Source organism: Polypterus senegalus, chromosome 13 (genome assembly GCF_016835505.1).
Source record: "Polypterus senegalus isolate Bchr_013 chromosome 13, ASM1683550v1, whole genome shotgun sequence".
Taxonomy (NCBI): domain Eukaryota; kingdom Metazoa; phylum Chordata; class Cladistia; order Polypteriformes; family Polypteridae; genus Polypterus; species Polypterus senegalus.
The window spans coordinates 78,206,192-78,220,832 of NC_053166.1; the positions used below are offsets into that span (position 1 = coordinate 78,206,192).

The 14,641-nt window shown below is 36.7% G+C and overlaps 1 protein-coding gene across 2 annotated transcripts in view; it reads left to right on the plus strand.

The window, feature by feature from the left end:
- gripap1 (GRIP1 associated protein 1) overlaps window positions 1–14,641 on the plus strand; it is a 199,338-nt gene that overhangs the window by 55,432 nt on the left and 129,265 nt on the right. Inside the window, exons 14-16 of one of the 2 annotated variants that reach the window (XM_039773970.1) lie at window positions 1,371–1,448; window positions 8,959–9,051; window positions 13,077–13,211. In XM_039773970.1, the coding sequence (XP_039629904.1) occupies window positions 1,371–1,448; window positions 8,959–9,051; window positions 13,077–13,211 (306 nt within the window). The remainder of the gene's footprint in view (window positions 1–1,370; window positions 1,449–8,958; window positions 9,052–13,076; window positions 13,212–14,641) is intronic. The other variant, XM_039773971.1, reaches the window with a different exon arrangement.

A 14,641-nucleotide genomic window follows, 5' to 3' on the forward strand; every position in this document is an offset into this window, starting at 1 on the left:
TTGATGTGAATAAGCAACACTGCTGTGGTTTTAATGATTTGGTTATGCTTAAACTTTAGGCCTGTTTTAGTTTGTTATTTTAATAGCAGTTGTTGTCTTTGCTTGAACTAATGTTCTGTTTTATGAACATTCTAATTTTAATTTTAGTTGTAGCCTGATAGCTAATAATAACAAATCTATAACTTAGACATTCATTATTCAGAGAACCTAGCACTAAATATTGTTAATTAGGATCAGTAGCTTCGTTTGGTATAATTAAGTTAATGGTATCAGAAGATTTGAATATATATTATTTCCATTGTTAATGCCTACTACAGGCATAGAGGTATACCAGTAAGTCTAAACATAGATTGGAGGAAAGGGGGCCACAAAAAACACACACTAAAGAATATATTTAAAAGAAACTTTTTTTTCGCTAAATAAATAAACAAATAAGAGGTAAGGTTGGAGAAAGTAATGTCTAAGACAAGTAAAATATTAACTACTCAAAAACCCAGTCACCGCTAACTAACTAACTCATAGAAATAAAAAGTTGTAGTGGCAAACTATGGTGGTATAGTACCTACCAGCTATAAGTAAATAAACTGTCTACCAAATAATATAAATATAGATATTGACACACTCCTGTAATCTTATATATTAAATATTTCAACACTACTGAAAAGAAATTGCTAATAGCTTAATTACTGCTTAAATTCTATGTATGTTTTATTAAACAATAGCCAAGTTCTCTGTGTTAACTTTGCATACCTGGCTCTGTGCTGAGCACAGCCACTGCTCCTTTTCTTTCAACTCCTGAAAAAACTTCTTTTTTGTATTAACCCTGCACCCTCAGCAATCTTTTGGTCTGGTCACAACAGAGGTCGTCTGACCTGGAAATGAAAAGCAGCTATGACATAACCAATTCAGATATTCTAAACAAGTGACATTCTAGCTAAGAAGTGGCAGTGTCTAACAACGATTTAAGGTAGCAGATTCAGAACCATCCAAGAACTTAGCTTCACTCTGGTGTAGTATTTAAATAATTTTAATTCATTTATGTTATAGTACAGAATTGTCATCTTCAAGCTCGGGGTGCTGTATGTAATACTAATCTTTGATCATTTGCTCTTAATTGCTTTCTGGAGTATCCTATTTATTTTGAAATTGGAGTGGCATTGCCTATAATATATAGTGTTCAGAGGTTCCCTTTGTCTCTGGTAATTTTATTCATGTTCCTTTTTGCAAAGATCTGTATGTGCTATGAAATTAATTGATCTTGCATTTTAAGTTGATTTCCTCACTTGTATGTGTAGTACTAACTCTACATAACAAAGTAATGAGTATCCTAATTTTGTAGTTACTTTATTCATGCTATTGTTCCCCTACAGACTACGAATGAACTGAAAGAACAGTTGGCCAGCAGACAGAAAGAACATGAATTGGCACTGCATGTGCTCAAGAACCAGGTAATGCTTTCAGACCTGTTTAATAATAATAATACATTTTATTTATATAGCGTCTTTCCCATGCTCAAGACGCTTCACAGTGTCTTTGGGGGGAAAAAAAACAAAAACAAAAAAAAAACAGCAGGGTATATGTAACATTGGATATGTTTTCCTGAATAGAACAATGAAAGAGATAACAAAGCATTAAATAGAATAAAGAACAATAAACCAGAGTATAATACTAAATTCAGTATTAAAAGGATATGTTTTCCTGAATAGAACAATGAAAGAGATAACAAAGCATTAAATAGAATAAAGAACAATAAACCAGAGTATAATACTAAATTCAGTATTAAAAGAAAAACTTAACAAATAACCTGATTTGCGATATGACAGACAAATAAATTATCCTTCGCACCTGGACAGACAGGTTAACTGAAAGAAAGGGCAGAATGTTAAGTTAAGTTAAAAGCCTTCCTAAATGGATGACTTTTAAGTTGTTTTGGAGAAGAATGAATGAAGTCAGCTGATATAATTTCGGGATGTCATTCCAAAGTCTGGGTGCTATGGAGCTGAAGGTCCTGTCACCCATAGAGTGCAGGTTAATGTGAGGCACAACAAGATTACCAGAACCAGAGGACTTTAGTAGACGAACAGAAGCATAGTGATTTAGAAGGTCACTGATGTAGTCCGGTTCAAGGCCATTTAAAGCTGTGTAGGTTATTAATAGAATTTTATATTCAATCCCGTAAGACACAGGGAGCCAGTGTAGGCGAAGCAGGATGGGTGTGATGTGCTCACTGTTGCTGGTTTGTGTAAGGACTCTTGCACCAGAGTTTTGAATCAACTGGAGCTGTGATATAAGATTAGAAGGAGCCCCTGCCAGCAGTGAGTTACAATAATTGATGTGGGATGTGATAAAAGCACGGACAAGTTTCTTAGCATTAGAAAAGGAGAGGAATGAGTGAACACGGGATATGTTACGGAGGTGACAGAAAGTTTCTTAATGTTTCAGAGGATGGTCTGATGAGATCACCATCAAGAGTGACTGAAAAGGAGCTCATTTTCTTAAGTAGCACTTTAGTGCCAGTTTACAGGAGTTCAGTTTTGTTGCAATTTAATTTTAAAGAGTTCTGCTCCTTCCAGGTTTTAATTTCACTGAGGCAAGTTATGACCTGAGAAAACTCTGATAAAGTTGCACTTTTGACAGTGAAATAGAGTTGAGTGTCCTCTGCATAAAAATGATAACCCAGTCCATAGCTACGAATAATATGGCCAAGGGGAAGAATATAAATATAGAAGAGAAGAGGGCCAGAGCCCTGAGGAACTCCTTGTGTGACTGGTGCTGAGCTGGATCTGCTGTTGCCAAGACTAACAAACTCTTGCCTAACAGTCAGATAGGACATGAACCACTGGAGGGCAGTGCCAGAGATACCCAGCATGTTCTCCATTCTGGACAGTAGAATGTCATGTCTGACAGTGTCAAATGCTGCACTGAGGTCTAACAGAATGAATATTCTGAAGAGTCTGCTGCCATAAGCAAATCATTGGTTACCTGAACAAGAGCAGTTTCACAGCTGTGCTGCACCCTGAAACCAGACTGAAAGGGTTCCATCAAATTATTAGAAGTTAAGTGATTGGTGAGCTGGCTTCTGTCACAGATAACATAAAATTACTTATTAGAAAGATTATTTTTGTTTTTAACAAACTTCAATACATAATGAGTAGATATGCTCGTAAGGTGATAATTCACGTGTTGCTTTTATTACAGAATATAGTATTACTAATACCTCCTGGCTATAGACTGATTTGCTGTGTAATCACATGGCCTTTTTTTTTTTTTAAAAGAGTGTTTGTGTTTTCAGAGTATAGTAAAATGCACATCCTTCTAGATGTAAACAATGACTGGTGTACAAATAATAAGATTTTATGCACGCACAGCTCTTCTGATTTGGAAGCAATAACAGTTTTATGCAGACCTTTCTATCTACCATGTGAGCCGACATTAGTGATCATTACTGCTGTTTTTATCCCTCCTAATGCTAACATTAGCTCAGCTCTTGCCTGTATACATGTTGTGATCAACAGGCATATCTTGACGGTGTACACATTGTGGTTGGTGATTTTAATCAAGCATGCCTAAAGACTGTACTCCCCAAATGTGTGCAGATATGTACAGTGCTTCACCAGGGGGAACAACAAGCTGGACCAAGTTTATTCCAACCTAAAGCATGCTTACAGTGCGGTACCTCTTCCACATCTGGGCTTCTCTGACTATCTCTCATTGCTCCTCATCCCAGCATAAACTCAAGCCATCCATAAAACCATCAAAACCTGGATTAAAGTAGGCCTTCTTGCAGCTGCAGGACTGTTTTGAAAGCACAGAATAGTCCATTTTTGAACAATTAGAGGAGCACACAAACTGTACTAAGCTAATTTAAGTTCTGCACTAATGTGGTTACAGTGGATAAACACATACAGGTCTACCCTAACCAAAATAATGGATGACCAGTGAGGTTTAGTCAATGAGAACCCAAGACATTGCATTCAGATTAGGGGATAAAGCCTGGTACAGTTCTCCAAGAACAAATCTTAGAAGAGGCATCAAAACTGCCAAAATGGTCTGCAAGAGTAAGGTAAACGCCCACCTGATAGACAATAACCCATGGTAGGTATTGCAGGGAATACAACAATTCAACAGCTACAAAAGCAATACACATGTGCCAATCTATGCTGATGCCTCATTGTCATAGGAACTAAATTTTTTCTTTACCCACTTTGTGGCAAAGTGATCTCACACGGACTCTTTGACCCTGCTGAGTTCCAGCTGCAACATACTCATTCTTCAGGAACTTGAAGTGAGATGGGTGCTCAAGACAGTGAACCGAGGAAAGCTGCTGGATCAGACAGCATACTTAGCATTGTAATTAAAACTTGTGCTGACCAGTTGGCAGGAGTCCTTTTTAAGTTATTTAATCTGTCACTGATGCAGGCCACTGTTCCCCATATCTTAAGTCGGCCACTATTATCCCTGTCCCTAAAAAGTCAGTCAACAATAACCTTAATGACTATAGACCAATTGCATAAATATGTAACAGTCATGAAATGTTTTGAAAGACATTTCGCTCAGCACATTAAAGCCAGCTTCCCTCCCACCTTCGACCTTCACCAGTTTTCGTTTAGATCAAATAGATACAAGGAAGATGCCATCAGTACAACCATCCAAACAGTGATGAGCCGTCAGGAACAGTCAGAGACCTATGTAAGGATGCTATTGGTCGATTATAGCTCAGTGTTTAATACAGTCATCCCTACCAAACTAATCAATAAGCTGTATATCCTGAACATTTTCCCCCTACTTCTGTGCTGGGATAAAGGATTTTCTCATTGGCCACCCACAAACTGTTAGAATTGGCCCCCAAAATTCCTACACCCTCACACTTAGCACTGGCTCCCTTCAGGGCTGTGTATTGACCCCACTTATCAATGCCCTGTACGCTTATGACTGTACATCTAGTTATTCCAGCAATACTATCATCGGGATCGCTGATGATTCCACTGTGGTAGGTCTCACAACCAGTGACGATGAGTCAGCATACAGGGACAGGGTGCAGAAGCTGTCAGTGTGGTGGTCCAGGAACACTCAACACTTGCAAAACTAAAGACATGGTCATTGACTTCAGGAGGCGCAGAGCCAGCCCTTCTATACATCAATGGGGACCTACTGGAGAGGGTTGCCTGCCTTTAGTTCCTAGGAACTTACATTTCTGAGGACCTGCCCATTCTAGCGGTGGTCAAAATGTCACAGCAGCGATTGCATTTCGTGAAAGTTCTCCAGAAAGTGGTAATGAAGGAGAAGCTGCTGTTGACCTTCTACTACTCAAGCATTGACAGTGTTTTTGCATACTTTATTACAACATGGTGTGCTGGCTGTACAGCAGCGACAGGAAAGCTCTGCACAGGGTAATATCCATGCCAGACAAAATCATTGGCTGCTCTCTGCCCTCCCTGGAAGATCTCTCCAGTGCCTCTGCAAAGCCAGAAAAATCATTAAAGACGTTTCCCATCCTGGCCACTCACTGTTCACACTACTGCCCTCCAGCAGGCGATACAAGAGCATTAAAAGTAAAATAAAAAGATTTGCAGATAGTTTTTATCCTTGAGCCATCAGAATTTTAAATTTTATGAACTCCTAGAACTGTTACTTTTTTTTCCTCCAGTACATATGACGATTACTTTAGTGAATAATAATTTTCTGCCCTTTTATGTATTTATTTTTCATAGGATGTGTGCCTTTTATATTATTTGCTCGTCATTGTTTGTACTTGCACCATTTTACAGTTGTAGCTTTTACAATTCAATTGTTCTGGTACAATGACAATAAAGATTTCCTTATTAGTATTATTTTTACAATGATTATCAGTGTAGAACATCATATGTTACATTTGAAAGGCTATTATTCAGTTTGCTTGCGGGGTCTTCTATCTGGAAGGCAAATTTTTATTGTAGACAGCAGACGCAAGGGATCACTTAGAGTGAATTAATTATACAGAAACAGAACATGGATTGATGGCTGCCTTCAATATTTTTTGTTCATTACCACAGGGTATTCTAAAAGAAATATTTGTACCTGTGTATTGATAACATCAATCGTAGATATTTGGTCCCTTCTAAGTTCTCCTGACTTTTCATGCACTTACTATTTATTATGTGTTGATATTGTTGTAAAAAATAAAACATGCACAGTTTTTTTAAGCTCTTTTAAATTTAGCCTATATAAATTCGCATTACTAACTGAAGTTTCAAAATAACCTTGATCATATTTCTCAGTCTTAACTACAGTACAGGCCAAAAGTTTGGACACACCTCCTCATTCAATGTGTTTTCTTTATTTTCATGACCATTTACATTGGTAGATTCACACTGAAGGCATCAAAACTATGAATTAACACATGTGGAGTTATGTACTTAACAAAAAAGGTGAAATAACTGAAAACATGTTTTATATTCTAGTTTCTTCAAAATAGCCACCCTTTGCTCTGATTACTGCTTTGCACACTCTTGGCATTCTCTCAATGAGCTTCAACAGGTAGTCACCTGAAATACCATTGATTTGATGCCTTCAGTGAGAATCTACCAATGTAAATGGTCATGAAAATAAAGAAAACACATTGAATGAGGAGGTGTGTCCAAACTTTTGGCCTGTACTGTATATGACTCTTATTTTACCAAAAAAAAACAAATATTAAAAATCTAATCTAAAAAATAAGAGCAGGTATTTAATATCCGAGTGCAGAATGCCAAGCAATAAGATCTTAAGTATACTGTAGTCTTGTGAAAAACATTGGCTAACATTAACTGTTTTCCAAAAGGTCACAACTCCATTTATGGCATTTTCATTTCTACAAGCTCTGCATTTGCAGTGGAAACTAAGCAAATAGGCATAACACAAAGTTTTGTTGTATTGAATTTTACACTAAAAATTACTTGGCTGAAATGAAATAAAAGGCAAACTAAAATGTAATTTTGTCAAATGCATGGAATTTAATAATCTGTATCATGTCACACCTTACTTCTAGTTTTTCAAATGGTGCATGCTTCAGTAGAACCATTATTCACTGCCTTTATTAATGATCACCATATGTAAATATGAGGTGACACAGAATTTAATGAGTCTTATCCTTAGAGAGTATGGTGAATTGCAACATTGTTTCATGAATGCACCACAGCTTCCACAGGCTTGTTTTCAAATCAGACTCTTTTAGAATCACCAATGCACAAACTGATCGTATTGGAACAGTTCTTATGATATACTTGCAGCTGCAGGTGTGAAAAAGGACGCTCAGCACATCAATATATCTTTCACTGATGGTGATTCAGACATTGGGGTAGATTACAACAAGCTAATACAGTAGTGGATCTTGCAACAGCAGTTCTATAGCATAGAAGAGAGAGAAAGCAGCCAAATTCTCAGTGCTTGATTTTTCTGTTCAAATCTGTCCCTTCTACTTCTTGACCCAGTAAACGAGGTCTTGGCAGCAGCAGAGTGTTGATGTTTTCATCTTCCTTTAAAGTAAATATACTGTATCTTAAGTTCTTCCTAGATCCTGTCAGGACCAATAGGTAACATGTCAGTAACACAGCGTTTCTCAACCTTTAAGTATTTGCAACCCGAGTTTTCATAACAGTTTTAATCGCGCCCCCCTAACATTTTTTTGAAACCCAAATAAAATTTACTCCTATATTTTTTTGCTGCCGATGCACACAAGTTTTATTATACCTACTTTTATCGACATTTATCTATATTTATTTTTCTAGTATCAGAATGTAGTTTAAGTTAATTTGTTTTGGTTTCAATAGATGTATTTTTCATATTTTCGATTCTTGTTTTCTCTTTTTCCACATCTTCGTGCCCCCTTTTTTGTTGAGAACCGCCGCAGTAACACATTCATGCAAGATAAAATGACATTCATTGTTGAACCAATGTTTAATGTTAACTGAGAAAACAAAAGTGTAAATTTACATGATTTTGCATTAATTTTATATTTTAGTTTTATACAATCATTGTCATATGAACAAAGTAAACTGAAATTCTTACTTGTGTGTGCTAATCAACATAAAACAGATATTATGTTATTGCAGTGGGAATAATTTGTGTTAATATTGTGGTAGTTAGCAGATTACCCTGAAGATGGGCAACACTGAACACATGACTAACAGGGACTTGTCATACAGGTACATAGAGCTCTGCATTCCATTAACCCTGGGATTATTTGTAATATGCTTTACAAGGCTGAGGAAGTTCATGAATGCAGGCAGAGACTCTCAGAAGATAAGTGGTCTTCAGTTGATTGTGCGGAGAAAATGTAAATGACCGTGGAAGATGATCGGGAGCAAGAATAACCAAGCCTACTTGCTAGTTTGTTTTTTTTCTTTTTAGAAGGTGTCTCCAGTGTGATGACTGTGGGAAGGTGCTACTTCTCCTAGTACCATTTTTCCTTGTTAAATAAGCAAACCTGTTCTTGGGCTTAAGTATCATTTAGTGTGTGTGTCTCAGTCTTTCCAGCTTGGTGTTCATCATAGAATTTAGGATTATTTTGTTTTAATGCAAAAAAGTATGTATATGCATACTGATTTGAATGTATTTTGCTGTTTAATATATACATATCTTATAATTAGCACCAAACATGCCGTACATGTCTTTCTTTTATTCACATATTGTGAAAATATCAAATCATGAAGCCTGAACCCCCAATAACAATTGCATCACAAAAGAAGTATCTTGTCTCATACCTATGATCAATCCAAGAATTTTCATAGAAGAATCAAGGAAGCTTCAATAAAAGGCAGTGGGAATAAAGCAGAAACCAGAGGAAAGTTTAATATTAAACCATGAATACAGAATATGAAGAAACACCAGTACTACCTTCAAGCACTTTTCTGTTTAATATCTTTTTATATGCTATTCTATTCTCTGTTTCCTTCTTTTTTCCATACTCTCTTCTGTTTCTTTGTCTTGCATATACTGCAGGTAGAGTGTCAAAGTGCAGAGAGTCAAGAACAGGTGGAAAGTATCCTATCAGAAAATGATGCACTCCGGACTAATCTAGCTGCACTAGAACAGGTATTTTGCTCCTTTGATTTAGTAGGGCAGGTTTTTTACCTCTGGTAGATGCTTATATGGTTGGTCATATTACAACTTTTCAGCATTTTTTTTTTTTATTTTTATGTTTAATGGACAGCTCCTAACCTGGCTAGAGACTGGACTGGTCATCTATTTTTTTTTAAAAGGGGGGGGGGATTGGGGACGTGTTGGGGGGGGGTGCGTGTTTGGGGGGAGAGAGAATCTAATCATCAAGAAATCACACTTCTTCCTTCATCAGAAAGCTAAAGCTGGAGAGCAGTCTTTGTCCAGCAGCTAAGTCTTAGATCGAGAAGATGCAATGGTGATTCCATTTTGGCTATGGAATGATAGACTGACTCTTTGTCTTAGCACAGATATTGAAGGATAATTTGAATTTGCTATCTACATGTACATGTAGTGGAGAGTTTATTATCATGTACCTTGCGCTATTTTGTGGAAGGAGCATTATGAATATACGGTTCTGAAACATTTGCTGCATCCCTTCAGTCCATTTGGACTTGTTAATGTTGTACTGGCCTGCTATAGTCCAGAGAAAGCTAAGTTTTAACACAAAGCTTTTGATTTACTGGTTAGTTTATATCCCCATGCTTATCTTTGGTCAGAATCACTTCGTAGTAATGAAAATAATGAAACTATGAGTTCAAGCTGCCAAAATGGTATTCCTTTGCATGGTTATTGGTCTCACTCTCTGACAGGGTGAGAAAGTCAGCAATACATGTGGATCTTCAAGTAGGAGCACAGATTCTACTGATTGAAAAGGACCAGTTAAGGGGGTTTCAACATGTAGTTAGGATTGCTCCTGGGCACCTCTCTTGGGAGTTGTAGGTACAGCAGCAAAGGTGAGTCATATTCGATTGACTGCCAATTAGTAGTATGTGTCAACTATTGTAGAAATATATGCATTAGCACTTTGAGATGTACATTTTCAAGGCAGTATGAGCCAAGTAATAGAGTTAAAAAGAACCTAATACTTGATCCTCCGATTACAGGTGTATTGATTAAAATACTGCATTATTTCATGTGTCAGGAGTCTTCAAAATAATAATGGCATATGCCAAATATTAACAAACTGCATCAGCAAGGAGAAACAGTGTTCCAGGTCAGAACTCACTTATACGGATAAACAGACACATCTAGGTATATTGGCTAAATGCAAATAAGATCTAACCTTGTAAATTATGACAGAACTGAATTGGAAGGTCTGAGACCCAGTCTTAGGCTAAACTATACATGTCTGTTTCGCAAGGTAAGAAATTATCTACATAAATAGATTGATAATACCTTGTTTGTCACCATGGGGAAATTAACATTTTATAGGGGCTCCAAAAATAAATAAAATAAATATGATAAAAACAAACAGCCCCCACCCCCATAGGTTTATATTTATAGGCATTAATATTTAGAAAGAGCAGTGTCCACAAATAGAACATACCTAAAAGACACTTGATTGATTTTTTGAAGTCACCAGGATTAAGAATGGTTTATCAAAAAGACTGGTACAGAGTGAATCATGTGTGTTGCTGAGACAGCCAGGATGATGTAAATGTGTAACTTACCTTCCTGGGCATTGACATGGACAAATTCACATCTAGTTTTAATTTTACTGTGGTCCCTTTTTCATTATTGCACATTCACAAAAATCTCCAGCCCTCCTCCTGCCTTATTCCATTCAGCCTGATGAAACGCATATAAGCATTAAAATATCGTCTGCAGTGACAGGTGTAAGCTGGTCCAGATCTAAACACTAGCGTGGAGAGTCGCTCGCATACTGAAGAGTCTATAGCTGCAGGTGGAAGCTGCCGTCACTGTACTTTGTATGTAAGAGCCAGATCGAATGTTATTTACCTATTTACCTTTATTTATTTACTTACTTCCTACAGCGTAAAGTCACAAGTAGAGTGCAGAGCTTTTCGTGTACATATACAAAGTACAGCGATGGCAAAAGTACGACGTGCATTCTTGTTCCGATGTAGAAAGTTGTCATGATCTGAGTTCACCTTTGTTATAGCGCATCTATGTGAAAACAGCAGTGTCAAATGGGGTGGGTGGTGGACGGTTGGATCGTGAACTCGACTGAGAGAATAAAACTGAATTAAAATAAAAAAACAAAGCTAACCTTTACAAGTATCATAAATGTACACCGGCTGTTACAGACTGGAATCAAATGTATGTTTTTCTTCTAAAATAGTAAGAATAAGAGCAGCTCACTTCTCAAAATGGACTCATCTGGGGTCGAACCCGTGAAGTTTTGATTACCAGTCAACAGTTGGTACCGTTGTGCCACCGAAGCGGTCATAGTAAATGTGTGCCAATATCGCACCATAACGCGGGTTCTTTTTCTGCAGTTATATTCTTGAATATTAGCGCACTTGTTCTGTTATATTTGTAGCTTTTGTGAAAGTGTTTATTTGATATTCGGACCATAGGCTTCACACATTATACACTTCATGTCTACATTTTGTCAATTATTACTAAAACATGAAAAAAGCTTCTGTTTTAACGATGTGTTTACATAGATCGTTGTAGACACGGAACACACATGAAATGCATGTGTTACAAATAACAATAGAGTATTTATAAAAGGTGCCATTTTGCTTGACTTCTCACTCTTTACAACTCTAAGCAACTGACACGCAGGTAAACAGACTTGAGTTGAGAAAACTGTGGGGAGATGTAGTAGTAGGCTGCTAATCGACACATTTATGGGCAAAAGATGCTGATGGTGAGGTGCGAAGAGACTTAAGGTGGGATGGATCTACGAGTTTTTTCGTAGGCTCTGGTAATTCTAGTGTTAAAGTCTTTTATATTCTCCAATATTATAGGCGTGGGCAACCATCAGATTTTTAACACTCGCCATATGACATTGCTTAAGTTTGCAGCTTCTCTGAGAGGCAGTTGAGGTGGGCTGGTGCGCAGATCAGCGCTGATAGCAGCATCTATTCAGTTTAGTTTAAAAATTCATTCATAAATGTATGGTAAAAAAACAAATCTTAACATTACTAATTAATAACATTTATTAATTGCATTACATTTTTAAAGGAGGAAGAGTGACTCTATAAAGGCTGCTGCATGGTGCAGTGCCTGGAAGTGGAAGAACTTAAGGAAGGATTGTAATTCAGAAGCTGCTTATTTTCAATGCCAGCAGGCAAAAATGCTTAGCTAATTATAACAAACACAACACTTTGAGTAATAGGAACGGTAGTTCGTTTGGATGGGTCAACTTCCATTCTGTTTCTTTGATGTGGAGGAATGATTAAATTTGGAGAAGGCAAAAGGATGCCTTTAATTTGAAGTGTCAATTGCCCGCTGTTAAACATTTGTTATAGTCATTAGGCCTAATAATTACTCTTCATTGTTGTGTAATGACCAAGGGATGTAAGGCTATGTTACAATAACCTACGGTCAATAACTATTTCCTCGTGATATTCTGTTTTTCTGGGATGACAGTGCCCCTGTAAATACCTGTAAGGTAATCTAAGAGTACTTTCCTACACAGTCTTCCATGACCTTCCCATCACCAGATATCAATATAATTGAACCTTTATGGGAACTACTGGAGTGCAGATTGTGAGATAATGTAGACTTCCACCTACTTTATCCCTGAAAAAAATGCATTCCTTTCTTGAAAAATGGTATGACATCCCACTATACACAGATCATGACTTGTATGTCCACTTTCCAAAATGAACTGAAAGCATGAGGCACTTGATATTTATTATTAGTTGTTTCCATTATTTTGTCTACCTCCTGTATGTGTATGCATGGTCTTTAAATATCTGCTCTAAGCTTGTCATGGTGATAAGTTCCTCAAATCCAGTTTTTGTAGATACATTTTTTTTTTTTGGATGTAATAATTTCAAATCATATTATGGCCATTAGTATGGCTTTTGATTTAAATGACATTTTGTGAAGTCTGCTTTTAAGAAGATTTGAAAAGTGCAGATATTCTGTAAGCTAGACTGTTTGATTAGCTAATCTAATTGCTGAATAATATTGTTTTTCAGATTCAAACAACAAAGACCCAGGAGATGAATCTCTTAAGAGATCAAAATATGGCATTGACATTGGATCTGGAGCAGATACGGAGTGACAAGGAAAACTTCCTGGCTCAGATAGATGACCTTAACTCACAGCTGCAGGTGATTTCTCTGTCTTGTAGTACTGTAAAATGATATATTTAGAGATTCTTTTAGGGTGTCTTTTCACAGTATGATACTGTAGCTTTCGCAGGCTTAGTATGAGGAATTTTAGTTTCCCTTTTGAAGTTTTTTCTTTTTTCCTGTTAAAGCTTACCCCCACTCAAAAATATTTGTGTTATTCACCAATCATGAATGGCCTGTGCTGTTCTGTTCAAAGAACAAGCAGAAAAAGATTCAGCAAGGAATTTGTGGCCAGCACTGAAACAGAAATCTAAATATATAGTATTGGTTTCATTTTTTTGTAATTAATTTGATACAAGTCAGCAAGGTATGGTATGATATGGAGGAAAAATGATTATGAACAATAAATCTGGTTAATAGTCAATGAGAAATGATATTCTAAATTTGAAATTGAGGTTATGCGTTGTACAGTATCGCCAATTACCATGCTGCCAATACAAATCATAAAATATAATATGTCAATAATATATAATGCAAAAAGATAATGTTTTGTGCGAAAAGCAATGCTGAAAGCTATTTTAAAAAAATAATAAATTCTATTGTTCCCAGCAATAGTGAAAATCTAAACAAATTTTTGGGTTACATCTCACCTATCACCTGCCAATTCACAAGAATATGACAATGTCATAGTAGCTAAGAGAACGGAAAGAAAACAAGCATATCAGAGAAAGGGAATGGAACTTTGTAACTCTGCTTTTAATCTTTTAAAACCTCTTAATTCCTCTTGACATTTCCTTAAAATGTATTTGTGTCAGAGAGAGACAGTGACATAACAGTATTAAATCCAAAACAAATTACAGATTTTTTTTTAATCAGAAATACAAGCCTGTTCACTTTGCTTGGCTTTGAAGATGAACACGAAATGTCCCAACATTCCCTGATAATACTAAAAATTCTTTCAGAAAGTGTGCTTGTGGCAGGCACACACATATACTTCCTGACCAGGTTGTTTAACTGAGGAACATTAACCTGTTGAATTTTCCAGCAAGTAATAGGATTTCCTTCACTCCCAATTGTGTGAGTCAGAAGGTAGCTACTAAGTTCTGCTTCAGTAACAGCTGCAGTGGAAGCTGTGGTTATAACTGGTGCTTGCAAAACACTTCCCAGAATCCTTTAAGAGAGATGAGTTGAGCATGCACATATTTTTAAATACATCGGAGTTGTATTTGAAGCTCTTCCTTTTCCAAATAAAAACAAAATTACCTTTCGTGTCATCGTAATTTCAGACAATAAATGTGTTGGTATATCAGTTAGGTTTTCAGGGCACATATAGTTGTCTTAACTTGTGGATCAAGGAAATTAGCATTGTCCAACAGAGTCTGGGCAATTGGGTTCATTGTTTTTCCTCTCCATGTACGCCCATACTCTAATTTTGATTGTGTGGGTCAAATCAAATCCCTCCTCTTGTT